The sequence below is a fragment of the Phalaenopsis equestris genome, unplaced genomic scaffold (genome assembly GCF_001263595.1).
Source record: "Phalaenopsis equestris unplaced genomic scaffold, ASM126359v1 Scaffold000800, whole genome shotgun sequence".
Lineage (NCBI taxonomy): Eukaryota > Viridiplantae > Streptophyta > Magnoliopsida > Asparagales > Orchidaceae > Phalaenopsis > Phalaenopsis equestris.
Window position 1 is genome coordinate 714,399 of NW_018165240.1, and position 16,139 is coordinate 730,537.

Sequence of the window (16,139 nt, forward strand, 5' to 3'; positions counted from 1 at the left end):
TAAAACTCTAGAAGGGGACGGAAGCGGGTCGAACTAAAACGAGGCGGATCCCACTTCTAAGGTTCTAAGATAGTCGAAGGGAGATTCCTAAGGCTAGATCCTAAACCCTAAGCGGAAGACTAGACCTCACGAAAAGTGAGGTCAACACATGCGTGGGGGCTGCAAAAACAACACATACACTGTTCTGCAGAGCGGTTGCAACAAGTGCGGCGATTCTGGCAGCGGATGGGATGTTCTGGAGGAAGGGAAGGTCGATGATAGTAATGACCTTAGAAAGAGATACAGCCAGAGCACCACTCTCCTTTGGATACAACCCCAGAAGGGGAAATCAGAGACGCTGATGGCTGTCTTTACATAAGACACGATAATAACTGAGAATTAAAACCCTAATATAACACATATGTTGGAAAGAAATATAAAGGAAGCAAGGTTAAAAGGAAACATGTTAAATATTGGAAAAGAATTGAAAGAGAATTTGCTCGATTCGGCTATGCACTGTTCGCACGACCCAGATGCTGTGTCCGGTCCAATGAAACATACCAGACTCTTGTATGGGCAATCTGATGCACTATGCCAAAATCGTGTCACTTGATGTATTTTTTAGCTGGGATAGATTTGAAAGTGCCAGTTGGCTCAACCTGTTCTCTACTCTGAATTTGTTTCTCCTCATGCATAGTCGACTTGGATGTTCCCCTAGGTGTACTCTTGTTACGTGATTCTGGGTTTGAATTTTGTCTGCAAGATGTGGTAATCATTCGGTGATGTTGCCTATCTGCTTTTTGAAGCTAGGGTTCGAACATCCTGTTTGTAATGAACTGTTAGGTATTGGAGTTGCATCTTTTATTTCATCTTGGACCTGGTAGAGATAGGCTGTCAAAACGGCTCGTTGTTCGCGAGCAGCTTGTGTTCGGCTCGTTAAAAAGTCCGTGATCGATTTGTTCACTAAGTTAACAAGCCGAACGAGTACTTTTTTGTGCTCAATATTTAAACAAGCTGAACACGAACAAAGATTTGTTCTTTCGTGTTTGACTCATTTTAGCTCGAAATACTACTCATCAATAATATGGTAGTTCAACCCGCACTCCAAAATTCTGGCTTCTCTGATATTCTATGCTAAATCTCCGTGATATTCGTTCTTCATCACTAGAAATTGCTATGTGGAAGAGGTTCAATTCATTCTTTGGATTTGATGAATCACTGTTATGGTTATGGCCCTTCCAGATTGTTTCTTCTCGAAGATAGAAAGCTTATGTTGTAGATGAAGGATTTCCCTAGAAATTTCTTGGACATCTTTTTGTGGATTTCTCGGCATTGTGTCATTTCTTCCCAATTAGGTTTCCAACAATTATCTCCTTGCTGGTGTGGTTATGGTTTAGGTTTGGAGGGGGGAAGGGTATGTTGGGCAGTTTGAGTGGAAAAGAGAAAAAAATGTTCTGGAGGGGGTCTGATTTGGCAATCCTAGGGTAGGATTAGAGTTGGGTTAGCTACGATACCAAATGATCCCGGATTTAATCCAAACAACAATAGAAAAAGAATTATTATTGTTGAAAGTAATTATGTGATTACAAACCCAATTCACTTGACAGGGAAAATAACAATAGGCACGGCACAAACACGCTAACAAAGAGTTAATCCGGGGGTGGTGGTGGTCGGTTATGTGGAGTGGATGGCGTGGTAAGGGGCCAAAATGGTGGTTGGGCTGTTGGTAGGCTGTAATAACAACACAGGGATTGTGGGGTTGCAGTTTGGGGATGGCAGCAAGCTCGGGTGGCTGGACAACAAATTGATAGCGATAAAACAACCGTAATTACTGTTTGGGGGTGACAACAGGGGGGGGCGCAGGTATGGGAGGAGCGACGACACAAACTAAAGGGAGGAGGGTTGGTTTTGGAAGGCAACAATAGGGGTATGTGGAGTTCTAGAAGGGGAACAACAAAGTGGACTGCATGAAGTAGCTATAGGGTTTGTCCGACTGTTGCAACAGGGGAGGAGAAGGGCAAAGAGGTGGCGGCTGAGTGGCTGAAGGCTGGTAGGTTTGGTGGTGATTGGATGACAGGCGGTGGTAAGGTGATAGGTGACACAAACATTGTTATGGTTAGAAAGGAAGGCATGTGGGTTGCAGGAACAACACAAACATTGTTCTTCGGGGCGGCTGCAAAAGGTACAATGACGGCGACAACAAAGGGAAGGTTGTGGATGAAGGGAAAACCGATGATAGTCACCACCTTGAAACGAGATACATTCAGAACACCACTCTACCCTTGGATACAACCCTAGAAAGGGAAATCGGAGATGTCGACTGCTGCTCGACATAAGATGTGACGAAAACTAAGAATTAAAACCCCTAATACAACACATATATATGAAAGACTAGAAAAGAATGAAGGATAAAAATGAAACATACTGAAAATTGGAAAGGAATCGAAAGGGTCGCTCGGTTTGGCTCTACGTTGTTTACTTAACCTGGATGCTGCGTTCTATCCCGGTTGCAGGAGATGCCTGCGTCAGTTTGATTTACATTGATGTAAATGTTGCATTATGATTGCACCCTGTCATTCAATCAATATTGCATCAACAACTAAAGTCATATTAATAGCAAATAGCTGACCATATCTTAAGGCAAGAAATTTAGAATTTTTGCAATTAGCAAGGAGTTGAATAAAAGGCTAAATAATAATAATAAAAAAGATAAGTGTTAAATTCCTTCTTGACATTGATATGATATGACATCAAAATTGGCATGCTCTTCCACAGAAATTAGGGCAAACACAATATTTCTTTAATAATTCAAACAACTCAACAAGAATACAAAAATAAGCACCTACAATTCAAGAGGTAGGCGATCTCTTTTAATTCCTCCAATTTGAGAGGTAGGAAATCTTTCCTAAATCTATATCTAAGACTCACAACTCAATTTCATGCATAAACCTAACCCTAGACACAACAAGTCTATTTATACCTAACAATAATAATACTTATAATAAAAGACCAAATTGCCCTTAGTCATACAAAATACAAATTTGCCCTTAAGCTAGGCGCCCTTCCAAAAGACTTCTTGTTCTCAAGGTGGGAAAAAGTGAAAGTGTTTCTCCTCCTTCACAGCCATCTCTATTTCTTCATTCTTTGCCTCCTTGTCATGCACTATGAGAACTTGTGATTCTCGATTCTTGCAACGGTGTCCTGGGGTAAACTTCTCATCACATCGAAAACATAACCCTGTGGCTCATTTCTCCCGAATTTTTGTCTCTGTAAAGCGTTTGAGTGTTGTTCCCGGTCGAGGTCTATTATTCGTGTCCCTTGTAGCCTACCCATGGACTTCCACTGTTTGAGCTTTTGGTATCATCGTAGTTGCAGCAGCTCGGTACGACATTCCATCAATGTTGCTCCTCTTGGTCTTATTAATTTGATTCCGTCCTTTACTATCTGAGCTAGCTCAATCGTCTCGCTCAATCTCTGTGGTCTCAATAGTTGGAATGATGTACATATGTTGGGTTTTAGGCCCGTTATGAAATTTTTCTCCAATTATATTTTAGAAATCTCTCTCAGCCGCCCCGACAATAGCTCAAATATCTCTCTGTACTCCATGACAGTCTCCGCTTGAGTCAAGTCATATAATTGCTCATGTAGGTCTCATTCTCGAATTGTTCGAAAAAGTTTCAAAAAACAATCCTTGAATTCCTCCCACTATTGGATTGGGTATCTAGTCTCACTCCACTTAAATCAGGCTAGAGCTTTCCCTTCCAAATATAACCCTATGGCCATGAGTTTCTCCTCCTCATCTAACCCATCCACTGCAAAATATTGCTTAGCTCTATACACTCACCCACCTGTGTCTTCTTGGTTGCAAATTGACATCATCAACTTCCTAACTTTAACCTCTCCTTCGATCGTAGCCATATCCCCTTCTTGCTTCTCTCATCTCTTCTTCGTGCTCCTCTATACCTCTTTCATAATATCTTCTCTATATTTCGGCCCAACCACCTCCATCAGAAATCATTAAACGCTCCCAATCGGAGCCCCGAGAGGGTGATGGTGGATGTTTTCCTTCTCATGTTCCTCTCGTTCGATCTCTTTTCCTTTAGGTTTTGCTAATTGAGCTGCTGGTGGAGTTTTGGAATGCATCTCAATGAGCATCTACATCATCTCTCGAATTTTCCCATGCTCTCAAATCGGTTCTATTCGGTTCTTCATGGAAGAAAACGTATCATCTATGATGACAAACCTTTCTTCCATCACATATCTAATTTGGCTGATATCTTTCTCTAATTTTTTCTCCAAATCATCTACTTTCTTGGCTACCATTCTTTTTAGAATAATTTTGATCACCAAAAGACGAAAACACCTGTACACTGCCGGACAAGTCAAACGACTGAAAATTTCGGACTTTTAGAGTTGGTGCTGTAGAAAATGAAGGGGTGAGGTCGCTCTGCACGCCGCGATCCCATTGTTGCTTACTAGCTACTAGAATCGTGACTATATCATTTGAGGCACGCCACAATCTCATCGTCGACACCCTACAAGCTATGATTTGTGCGGCTTGTTGCTTTCCTTCGTGTCAAAGTTGTGCACTATGATCACGAAGAAAAGACAGAAAGACGCTATCTTTCCCCACATGACGATCCCAAGCAAAAGGAGAAGAAAAACGTGATCCCTTATCCACCTCGCACGCGATTGTACGCGAATCGGTAAGCCCCGATCCCTTCGTTGTCTTCCCTGCAAGCTATGACGCACTTGTTTTTCTATCATGGATCGCTTGAGGAAACAGACGTGAGTTCCGGGTCTCAGCAAGCTGCGATCTCATCGTGGTTTTTTCTGTATGCCGAGGTTACGTCGTGGATCTAAAATTTGGCTCTCGACAACTGATCTTTTTTCTTCGATTCCCAAAATTGACTTTTCTGATATCAATTTGATAGAGCTTGATATTAAAATCGGCACGTTTTTCCACATAAATTAGGGGAAACATAATATTTCTTCAATAATTCAAAGAACTCAGCAAGCATACAAAGATAAACACCTACACTCGAGAGGTAGGAAGTCTTTCAATCCTAAATTTTAGACTCACTACTCAATCTCATCCATAAACCTAACTCTAGACATAACAAACCTAACAATAATAATAATAATAAACTAAATTGTCCTTGGGCGTACAAAAGACAAATTTATCTTTAGGCTAGGCGCTAACGTAACAGATACCTAAAGCTTTGTCATCATATTGAAATTGACAAATTAACTCAATAGTGCTAAGTAAGAACCTCTGTGAACTCAATTTATAAAATTAACAAAGAACAAACTATAAATAGAGCATCTTGACTTTTGGTCCATCATTCAGCTGATGGGATTGATCATTCATATGGTTAATTCAATTCTACTTCTCCTGCCCGTTGATCATCTAAATAGCTCATAATAACTAATATGTTATTTGTGAACCATTCAAAAGCTCTATAGGAGTTGATCGGATCTTAAATATGTAGAAATTTTCTCCATTTGAAGTCCACTCCCCCTAGTCTCAGAGTCCTAGGGGGACGCTCTTGTAGGTAGATGATGTCTTTTTTGTTATTCTCGATCGATGTCCTTTCCTTTTGACCTGACCAAGGATTCCCTGATCAACTCTTGGTTAGGATTTCCAATTGGAACGGTTCGCAAGGCCTTGGATTGCATTTCCATGAGCTTTTTCATTATCTCCCTCATTTCTCCTATGCCTTCAAAACCATCATTCATTCGACTTTCAACAGAAGAAAATCTGTCCTCTATGGTAGTAAATCAGTCTTGCATTCCCGATCGGATTTGTTCTACCTCACCTTCTAGCTCATCAACTTTCTTTGCTGCCATCCCATCAAGTTATATGCTCTGATACCAAAATCATTGAACAAAACACAACAAAACGACAGTAGATAGGTGGAAGAAACACAAACTAGGGCTGCTTTTACAAAAATTAAAGGAAAATAAGCAAGATACAAGGTTGTTCTACTTCTCGAGAGATAGATCGTCTCTCCCACACCCTATAGGTCGCTAAGAACTTGCACGAAGAAAGAAAATATCAGCCAAATAAAAACAAACATAGAAGAAAGCAAATTCTAGGTTCCCTCTCTAATAGAATGCCTCACAACATTTCAAAAACTTTCATTCTTAATTCTCTCCAAACTTCTTTAATTTCTCCTCCTTGCATAAGTGATTATGTCCCTAGTGGACCCCACCATTTCCTTTCCCTCTTCTGTGGCTCCCTTTGTGCTCTCCCCTTCTTCCTGTCACCAAGACCGGCCCTCCCGTGGGCTGGTTCCACTGCTTCCAGCAGGTTAAGGGTGGACCGGCGAGTGTAAGGGCTGAGAGGGCGTAACAAATTTAGATGTACAATGTGTACCATCAACTATAAAATTATTCATATTTCATTATTTTATTTCTTTTTTAAAATTTAAATGTTTATGAAATAAATTAACATTTAATTGAACCATCTACCTTTTTGCTTAATATACTTTTCCATTTTGTTTTATATTTCTACTGATATAGCTCATCTTTAAAGTGGGATATAAAAGTTCATATCAAAATTTAGAATAACTAATTAAATATACAAGTAAATCATTATTGATTGAACATTCTATTTTATTACTTGTTAGGGAACATGCAAACTTGATTAGGTGTATGCATGAAAATGAGTGGAATAACGTTCAAGCTTTGTTTACACCATATTCTTATGGTATGGTTTCTTTGTTTTTAAGTGTTTGTTTTCTAGCTAACCTTGAACATGATTCCGACGGTAAAATATTGTTCAATTGATTTTTTGTTGTTTTTTTAGTTCGAGTCATAATCAAACTTGAATTATTATGTAAGATGCAACTGATATTGATGTATAATGTGTACTATCAACTATAAAATTGTCATATATCATCATTTAAATGCTATTTTTTTCTTTTTTGAAATTTAAATGTTAATGAAACAAATGAACATTTTTGGACTATCTACCTATTTGTTTAATATACTTTTACATTTTGTTTATATTTTTAGTAATATACATCACTGTAAAGTGGGATAAAAAGATTCATGTGAAAATATAGAATAACTCATTAAATATACAACTAAATCATTATTGTTTGAGCATATATCTTGTTACTTGTTAAGAATAATGCAAACATGCTTAGGAGTATACATGAAAATGAGTGAAATAACGTTCAAGCTTTGTTTACACCATATTCTTTTGGTATGGTAGAATATTCTGTTTTTAAGTCTTTATTTTCTGGGGTAAGAATTTTGCTGCTATTGTTAAAAACTGTTTTTATGAAGATACTAAATTTGATTTGTAGATAAGCAAGAGGCTCGTGCATACTCAAAGTATATATCTTTTTTTTGTGCAAGGTACGTTGCTTTTTATATTGTATTTTCTCCCTTTTAAACTCTTATTTATTTTTTATCTTTTCAACACTGCCTAAAAGTTTTTGGTTACTTTATGTGATGAGTAAAATGTCAAAATAGTCCTTTGACTACTTATATTTTGTCATTTTACTCCAATAGTAGATAAAAATGTCAAATATCCCTAAAATCTTTTAATATGAGCTAAAATAGTCTTTAGAGAGGACTATTTTAGCTTTCATTAAAAGAGTCTGGGACTAAATGAATACTTTTATAGAATCTGGAAGGGTCAGGGGACCATTTTGACTCTTTTTTTTATTTGATTGTATTTTCTTTAGCATTCAATTATATTTTAGTTTTATACATTGGTGGACTACGTACCTAATTGGGGGTGTAATTGTACTCTATATCCCATAAATATTTATGCCAAATCGTTAATAATTTATTTTAATTAATAAAAATTGATAGAATTATGCTTATTATTTTGTAATTGGATCAGACATTATGGCGGTCTTATTCATGCGGTGCAGAAAAGGACTGCAATTTGACTCATTTTCGACCATACTCGATTTTCCCTCTCTCTAAAATGAAATCTCTCTTTCATTTCACATCATTGCTATTTTTTTCTGTCATATTTATTATTTATTTTTTGTGTGGCCATCATTGGTAGCCATCTCTGAGACATTTTCAAACATCATTCCCTCCACTTTTCGAACATGCATTGTCTTTGGTTTGTCGGATTAAACTAGAAATAGTAATGGATCTATAATTGGAGTTTCTTTCAATTAAGCTAATAATTTTATGATGCAGCCGATGATCATGAGGTGTAGAATTTAGTGGCTTATATTTTGACAATAAGTCTATTGTTTTGTCACATTACGATTCAAATTGCATTTTTTCATTGAAAGAAGCTCTATGATGTTTTTTGAAGCAATGCTAGTTAAGATTAATAATCTAAAGGTGAATGCTTTTTCTCTATGCTTGACACATTTGCTCGTTTTGCAAGTTTATTGCTACCGAAACTAGGTAGGAACTTAGCGAAAACACAAAGCAAACTTTTATTAATGTAGAAATGGGGCTACAAAATGACACAAGTGGAAAGAACAATACAACGACACTACGCTTTGGCTAAGGCCAAAAGAGAGGACCCGGGGCGGTGGTGGCGTCGCGAAGTTGTATGGGGATGGGGAAGGGCTGAAGGTAGCGTGGTAGGTTAGAAAGGGGATTTGGAAGGAGGGACAATCGCTAATTTGATGGTTGGAGGAGTGGGGAAACAGGGACAATGGTGGGAAAGACAAGGGAAGGTGTAGGGTGCTGGTTGGGGTGTCCCAAACAGCAAGGAGGGTTGCCTGGAGTGGCCGACGAGATGCAGGTTGGTGGTTGGACGGCTGGACAGCAAGGTTCGGCTGTTGGGGAGGGGAGGACGGTGCTGATAGGTGGATGAGAGGGATGGAAGAGGGCAGCAGCGCATGGAGGATGTGTTGGGGGTGGCCGGTAGATAGGGAGAAGGGAATGGGAGGATTGAAGAAGGGGATTGAGGATGATACAACACCACGTCGGATTAGGATACAGCCGGAGCACCAATACCTTCTCGGATACAACTCTTAAAAAACTGAAAACAGTTTCATACAGAAATTTGAAATAAAAACATAAAACACAACCCTAAACAAGAGGAAGACAACTCATTCATATTGACTAGTAGATAAAATAGGAAGAGGGAAGGCCCTCCCCTTGAGCGGCAACCAGGAAAGGCAAGGGGAATCTCGGCGGCAGTCCAGGTTTGGCAAGAAGTTGGCGGGGTGAGTAGTTAAGGTGGGATCGAGATCGGTCTTCTCGCCTTTTAATGTAAGTCAGTTCAACATGACTTTGCCTGGTTGTTTTAATCATCAGCACCCGCGTCATTTATATTATGGAGCATGGTAGTGAAAGGTAGTACTGGATTGGTTGGACCATAAACCGGTTATCAAACTTTTTTTATTTGATTAGAAAATTAGATTTTTATAGAACTGTATCAAACTGTAAAATTTGATGGTTAGACTGCTTAATGTATAAAATCAGGAGAAATTGAACAATTTGACTAGGAATTAACGGGTGAGATGGTGATGGAATGTAATATTTTCTGGACTTTCTTCATGCATTAGTATTTAGATATGCATTTTATGACTTTTTTATTATAATTATAATTATTAAATTATTTAATATCAATAGCATTTGCATCGTCATTGTTGAACATTGGTTTTGATCTCGAATGAAATTTTAAACCTCAAACCTTTTCTTCCTCTAGTCCAGTGTATGATTCAGTTCTAAAAACCTTGCTACAAATATTTCATTAGTTAAAAAAAAAATAAAACGCACACCAAGACATAAAGTTTCATACATACATACATGCATATATATACAAAGATTCATACATACATGCGCATGCACACATTCAACAGACATAGACATACAGATAGCCATGCACATATACACACAAACAGACGTACATAAACACAAACCGACATACATACACATATACACCCATACACACATACAAATATACAAACACAAAAATACAGACACACACACAAACATACTTACATACGGACACACGTACTGACATACAAACATATGACAACATACACATATACACCCATATACAAACATATACACCCATACAAATATTCAAACACACACACAAACATACTTACATACAGACATACGTACCGACATACAAACATATACACAACTTACATACATTCATACAGATATAAACACATACAAACATGCACACATACATATAAATGTACATGCATACATACATACAGACATACATCTATACATACATACATATAGACACACACACACACACACACACACACACACACATAGATATATATATATATATATAGGGAAGAGATACATTCTCATGCCGCTTTTCCACTCTGCTAGGGTTCCGTCGCATGACGAACCGTAGCGTCTTTTGGCTTCGGCGTCTGCTTCCATTTGCGTCGTCTCGCGTTTGCGTTTGCGTCTCGACTGGCGGTAGTGTTGTGGCCGACTTCGTGCCAGCGTCTCGTCTGCGATAGAGCCTCTCGACAGCGTCTTCGTCTGCGATAGAGACACTCGCTTCTGCTGTGTCTCCTCTGCTACAAAGCCGTCGACTTCGTGCCCGCGTTTTCTGCGACAGAGCCGCTCGACAGCTTCTTCGTCTGCGACAGACAAAGCCGCTCTACATTTCTGCTGCGTCTCGTAGAGCCGCCCGGTCTACTTGACTCTGCCTCTGGCGTGACAGAGCCGCCTGACATTCGTGCAGCTTCTCACTGTGCTGCAGGTTGACACTGGCTGCGGTAATGGCCTTAGGGCTTTTCTACTCCACCACCCTCGCCGGTGATAACCCCGCCAAACCCTCCTATGCTACAGTGGTTCACTAACACAACACCTCTTTTCACCTCGCAGATAGTGCGGTATTTCCGCAGGTTTATCATGATTCTGTTGCAGGAAATGACGATTGCAATCTCATAAAAATGTAGAGAATAAGGCGGGTAAACCAGCAATTTTCTTTTTTGATGTTGAAATTTTAACTCGTGCAGGAAAATACAAATTTACACTAGTTGGAAAGTTTCAATTAGGTTGCCCTAAGATGGAGATCATCAAGAAGGTTTTTGAAGATTTTAAACTGGTTGGGGATTGACAAGTGGACTATTTCGACGGAAGACATGTTATGACACAACTGAGCACAGAAGATAATTACATGAGGATTTTCTCAAAGAAATTCATCGCAATTGAGGGAAAACATATGAAATTGCTCAAATGGTTCTCATTACCTGAACTCAAGCTTCATTTCTTTGATCTACCTATTTTATATGCAATTAGGACTATCCTTGGAAAACCTTTGCAGGTAGATTTACCCACAGTTCATTTCTCAAGACCCTCTATTGCAAGAATTTTGAATGAACGAGATATTACACTACCAGATTTAGAAGAAGTCTGGCTTGGATCTGCTCACAATGGTTATTGACGAAAAATCATTATGAAACAAAAATCATATTACTGTAAGCTTTGCAAGATGTTTGGACACCCGCAGCTCCTATTCAAGAGCATCAGGTGCAGAGGTAACAATTCACACTTCACATACACTGGAACCTATCGCGGTGGCAACGACTGTCTCTCCTCCCACTGCGGTTCCAACATCAAATCAGATCGAGAATCACATGAGCCAGTCTTCAGATGAAGAATGACAGGTTTACACTTCTCGGCGGAAAAAAAGTCTGGGGCTCACTTCAACTTGGAAACTTAATGGATGATACTTTCGTGACTCCTGGCAATGACACGACTTTTCAAAGCTTGTTCTCTGGTTCTGCTCCTAAAACTAGAGGAAGAGGTAGGACTAAACTGACTCGTCCCTAGCTACTGTTTTCTGCATGTTTTAAATTTGTTTTTTAATTTTATTGAGTCTATCTGTACCTTTAGTTGGAGTTTTTATGTTCTTGTATCGTATGGGTAGGGTGTCTCTTTGGGCTCTTCTGATATAACCTTTATGTATCATTTTCTAATTCAATAAAATTAGCCCTTGGGCTTTTCAAAAAAATAAAATAAATAATAATAATATATATATATATATATACATATATATATATATATTTTGAGACGTAGTATTATTTAGTTTACCAAATGAAAACCTATGCGAACAACACGTTGTTGTCTTGTTGCCAACTCTTGTGAAGTCGCAATCTATACGTGCTGCAGTTTTGAAAATATGTTCACACTAAGGGGTGGTCTCTGTTCACATGGAAACCTACATTTAATGCAAACACCTCTTGCCTTGACAAACATTTCACTTGAGACTTAATCTTGTGAAGTCTCTATAGAGGCCTCTCACAAAAAATCCTCTTGACACTAGAATTTTTACCTTTTCTTGATCATTCTTAAATCCACAGCTCCTTTTGGATGTGCTTTATGCGCTCGTTTCAATTGCATTAATTGCTATTATCATCATCCTCAAAGCATTTGTCATTGATTTTCCAAGGCATTTATCATGGTATATTAGGAATGTTGACACTTGTCCATATATTGTGTCATATTTATTGCCTATAATCGGAAATGTTAGCTCTCTGATATTTCTCAACCTCTATTAATTAAATCCTTTAATTCAGCATGAAATGCTGATTTTTAGCATATTCGGCAAATCATTTTGCCCAATCGATTATGATAATTTGACTCAAGTTCTAAGGAGGAGCGCCTCTATTAAAACCAAGGCACAAACTTATTGTAGGGGATTCCAATCCTCATTTCTCTTATTGCAAGGGATTCCCATTAGAACGTCACTCTCTTCTACACCTCATACGACAAGGTATATCCTTCGGGCCATAACGCTCTTTATACCTCATCTTTCTTGTTCAATTTTTTTTTTCCTCAGTTTAATCAAGAACACATGATTAGGGCAACATCAATCTCTATCAATCCCATGATACCGGAAGAGAAAGCCCAAGCCACAATAGAAATCCAAAACTATTTTTGAAATTAAAATCTGTTACAAAAACTCTTCAAAACGTGAAATCAACAACAAACAAACTCAAATATTATTACAGAAGGCTGCGGTTTGGAGCAACATGTGTTGCAATTTGGAAGCTGCAGGAACTACGGCTTTGGAGAGGGAGGAGTGGTTGGACAGGGCTGCTGTTAGAGGGGAAATAGGCTGCCATAGATTTCAACTTCGAGTGGATTTCTCCTCACATACTAGCCTATCAGTTGCACCCAGCCGTGTACGAGGAATGGAAGAAGCAAGTTACAACTGGGATGACGTGATTCTTGGTTCATGGGTATACTCGTCTAGCTATAGTTCTAGCTCAGGTCATGCCAAAGGTGGATGGATATCTCTTCTATCAGAATATGCGTGCCCTGGAACAACAATGTTTACTTGTTCGACGTGTCAGAGGACTTGACGCTGTACCACGAGGAGCCAGAAGCTTCGACAAATGAGGTCGAAGCTCCCCCAACCCTAGGAGAATGACACGGGGGTTTTTCTCCAAAAGTTGAACTGGTTTGGCCTGAACCGGTTTAGTTTAGAGAGGGGACTTAACCGACCCCCTCCCTCCCTCTTTTCAATAGGCGGGAATTTTCTCGCCTTCCTATTTTCATTTCAAGCCCATCATGTGTCTATTTATATGTTTTGTTAGGTCTTAGGGTTTCAGTTTATGTTATTTCTGATTTTAGATTTGTGAGGAAAGCCGCTGGCGTGCTAGTTTCCCCTCGAGGACTGTATCCGATGGTAAAGGTGGTGCTCCTGCTGTATCTCTCTCCCCGTTGGTGATTATCTTCCTTGACCTCCACATCCACCTCAACTCCTTGCCAAAGCGATGACAATATTTATCATGGATGAATGAAAATTTTGCTATGAAGTTATGTTTTTTGGTCTAAGAATTAGACTTTTTTCTTTTGGTTTGTTTTCCATGTTGATAGAATGGGGACTAATTAGGTTGTAACATGGCACGGTGTCTTTTCTTAATTTCCTTGAAAATGTTTTAACTCAATTTTTCCTTTTGTAAATAGGTTGTTGGAGGAAACAGAAGATGAGGTTAGTTACACTTATTATTACTTTTTCTGGTTTCGTTTTCATTGTAATCATGTGCAGGATATAATAATTATTGGCTGCATTTACACACACACCACCCAATTCCTATGTATTTACATATCTAACAACTAAACTCTACTTTTTTACGTTAATGCCACACAAATCTTTCTCATCACTTCAAAAATTTCACCATTTTAACTTTTAAAAAGTGAAATACATCTTTTCATGCACCGGTAACATGACATGTATGTGAAAATTGAAGTTTATGTTTTAGATATGTAAATTCATAGAAATCGAGTGGTATGTATGTGAATGCCCCTAAAAATATACACCTCTTTTTGATGAATTTCTGATTTGAATACTGTATAGTCAGTGCATCATGGTTTCTAGCTAGTAAATAATGACACTAATGGATATTTTCCTAAATAATCATTTTGCAGCTTGCTGAATTGTTAAAAAAAGGTGATTTTAAACCAGGGGAACTCAGGAAGCAGCTTTGCCAAAACCTTAGCAAGCATTGTGTTACTGATAGGTAATTCTCTCATGCTTTGTATCATATATTCATTTTTTTCTCATTTCTAATCAAATTATTATCCCATAGATGATATATATGGGGATGATTCATTAGGATGATTTACATACATGCCCACATAATTCTTATGCATATATATATATATATATATAACCCCCAAACTTTAACTTTATATATATAACCTGTAGCCATTTCATTTATCGCAGTGTTGACGATGATTTCGTGGAAGACGAATTATGACAATCCAACAACTTCCTGTTTCTTTTGCCAACACTGATTGTTGTTGATTCAAATGAACCGATCATAAACGAGCTTCAATCGAGTCGAGTCAGTTTGTTCGCAATAATCCCACATAAGCCCGATTCTTCGCCGAACACTCGGTTTGTTTGCTACAACCTCTCCGAGTTCATGTAGGAGCAATGTTTGACAAGATGTTATAATGGAGATTCTAAATTGCTTCTACTCCTGCAAAACTATTTAATGCCTTGAATCAATCTTGGATTGTCAAGGGACTGAATTGCATATACAAAATTGTACCACAAGGCATTAATAAAATATGAATGGGTTGGCTTAAAAAGTATGTAGTTCAAAAGGTATCTTTCAAGTTATCTGTTTTTGTGCCCTCCATTTGTCTAAATTTTCTATAAAGTTCTTAATTTAATAATAGAAAAGTACTTATTAATGCAAGTATTTATTATTATAATAATTTGCTTGCTTGGAAAAAGTCAAGCTTCTCAGATAACATGAATTTTAAAACTCTCCTTCAGAAAATTACTTTATAATTTATTAATGCAAGTTGGGAAGCCATTGAAGTCTCCTTCCTCCTATAAAAGCCATCAAATGTATTTAAAAGACAAGAAACAGACCTATTTGAATATATCTCTGAGATCTAGTGATGGCAAGGGCTGCCATTATTCTCCTCTTCTTCTTCTTCCTCTTGCTCTCCTATGGTACGTAAATACTCTCTGCATGTTTTGAAGGATTAGTTTGTAAAAGAGGCATTTACATAAGTAGCAATCAATTTCTACTTATTTGCATATCTAACCTCTATACTTCACTTTCTTTTGAATTTATATCATTGAAAATTTTCATATCATATCAAGAGTATTGTCATCTTAATTTTTAAAAAGTAAATAAATTTTTTTCCATGCATAAGTAAATTTGTATACATATATGTATATATGTATATATGTATATGTATATGCATATAAATGTATATATGTATACATATGTATAAATATATATACACATGTATATGTACATATACATATATATGCGTGTGTGCGTGTGTGTGTACAGATACATATGCATACATTTACATGTACATACATATACATATACATACATATAAATATACATGTACATACATACATGCATATACATCCATCCATCCATCCATCCATCCATCCATCCATACATACGTACGTACATACATACATGCATATACATACATCCATCCATCCATCCATCCATCCATCCATATATATATATACATACATACATATCCATCCATCCATCCATCCATCCATCCATCCATCCATCCATCCATCCATCCATCCATCCATCCATCAGAGAGAGAGAGAGAGAGAGAGAGAGAGAGAGTAAAGTGCAAAAATAGTCACAAAGTATTTACATAGATTATTTTAGCCCCAAAATTTATACAAGCGCCAAAATAGTCCACAATAATCTGTTGATAAGTTGATTAAAAATAAT

At 37.9% G+C, this 16,139-nt stretch overlaps 1 protein-coding gene across 4 annotated transcripts in view; it reads left to right on the forward strand.

The window, feature by feature from the left end:
• Positions 1–15,003, forward strand: part of LOC110031286 (protein seele) — a 42,361-nt gene extending 27,358 nt beyond the window's left edge. For 2 of the 4 annotated variants that reach the window (XM_020734409.1, XM_020734410.1), the window contains exons 6-10: positions 7,296–7,347; positions 13,537–13,629; positions 13,873–13,897; positions 14,335–14,426; positions 14,633–15,003. In XM_020734409.1, coding sequence (XP_020590068.1) covers positions 7,296–7,347; positions 13,537–13,629; positions 13,873–13,897; positions 14,335–14,426; positions 14,633–14,666 — 296 coding nt within the window. In that variant the 3' untranslated portion in view covers positions 14,667–15,003. The remainder of the gene's footprint in view (positions 1–7,295; positions 7,348–13,536; positions 13,630–13,872; positions 13,898–14,334; positions 14,427–14,632) is intronic. The other 2 variants (XM_020734411.1, XM_020734413.1) reach the window with 1 other exon arrangement.
• Positions 15,004–16,139: the final 1,136 nt, after the last annotated feature.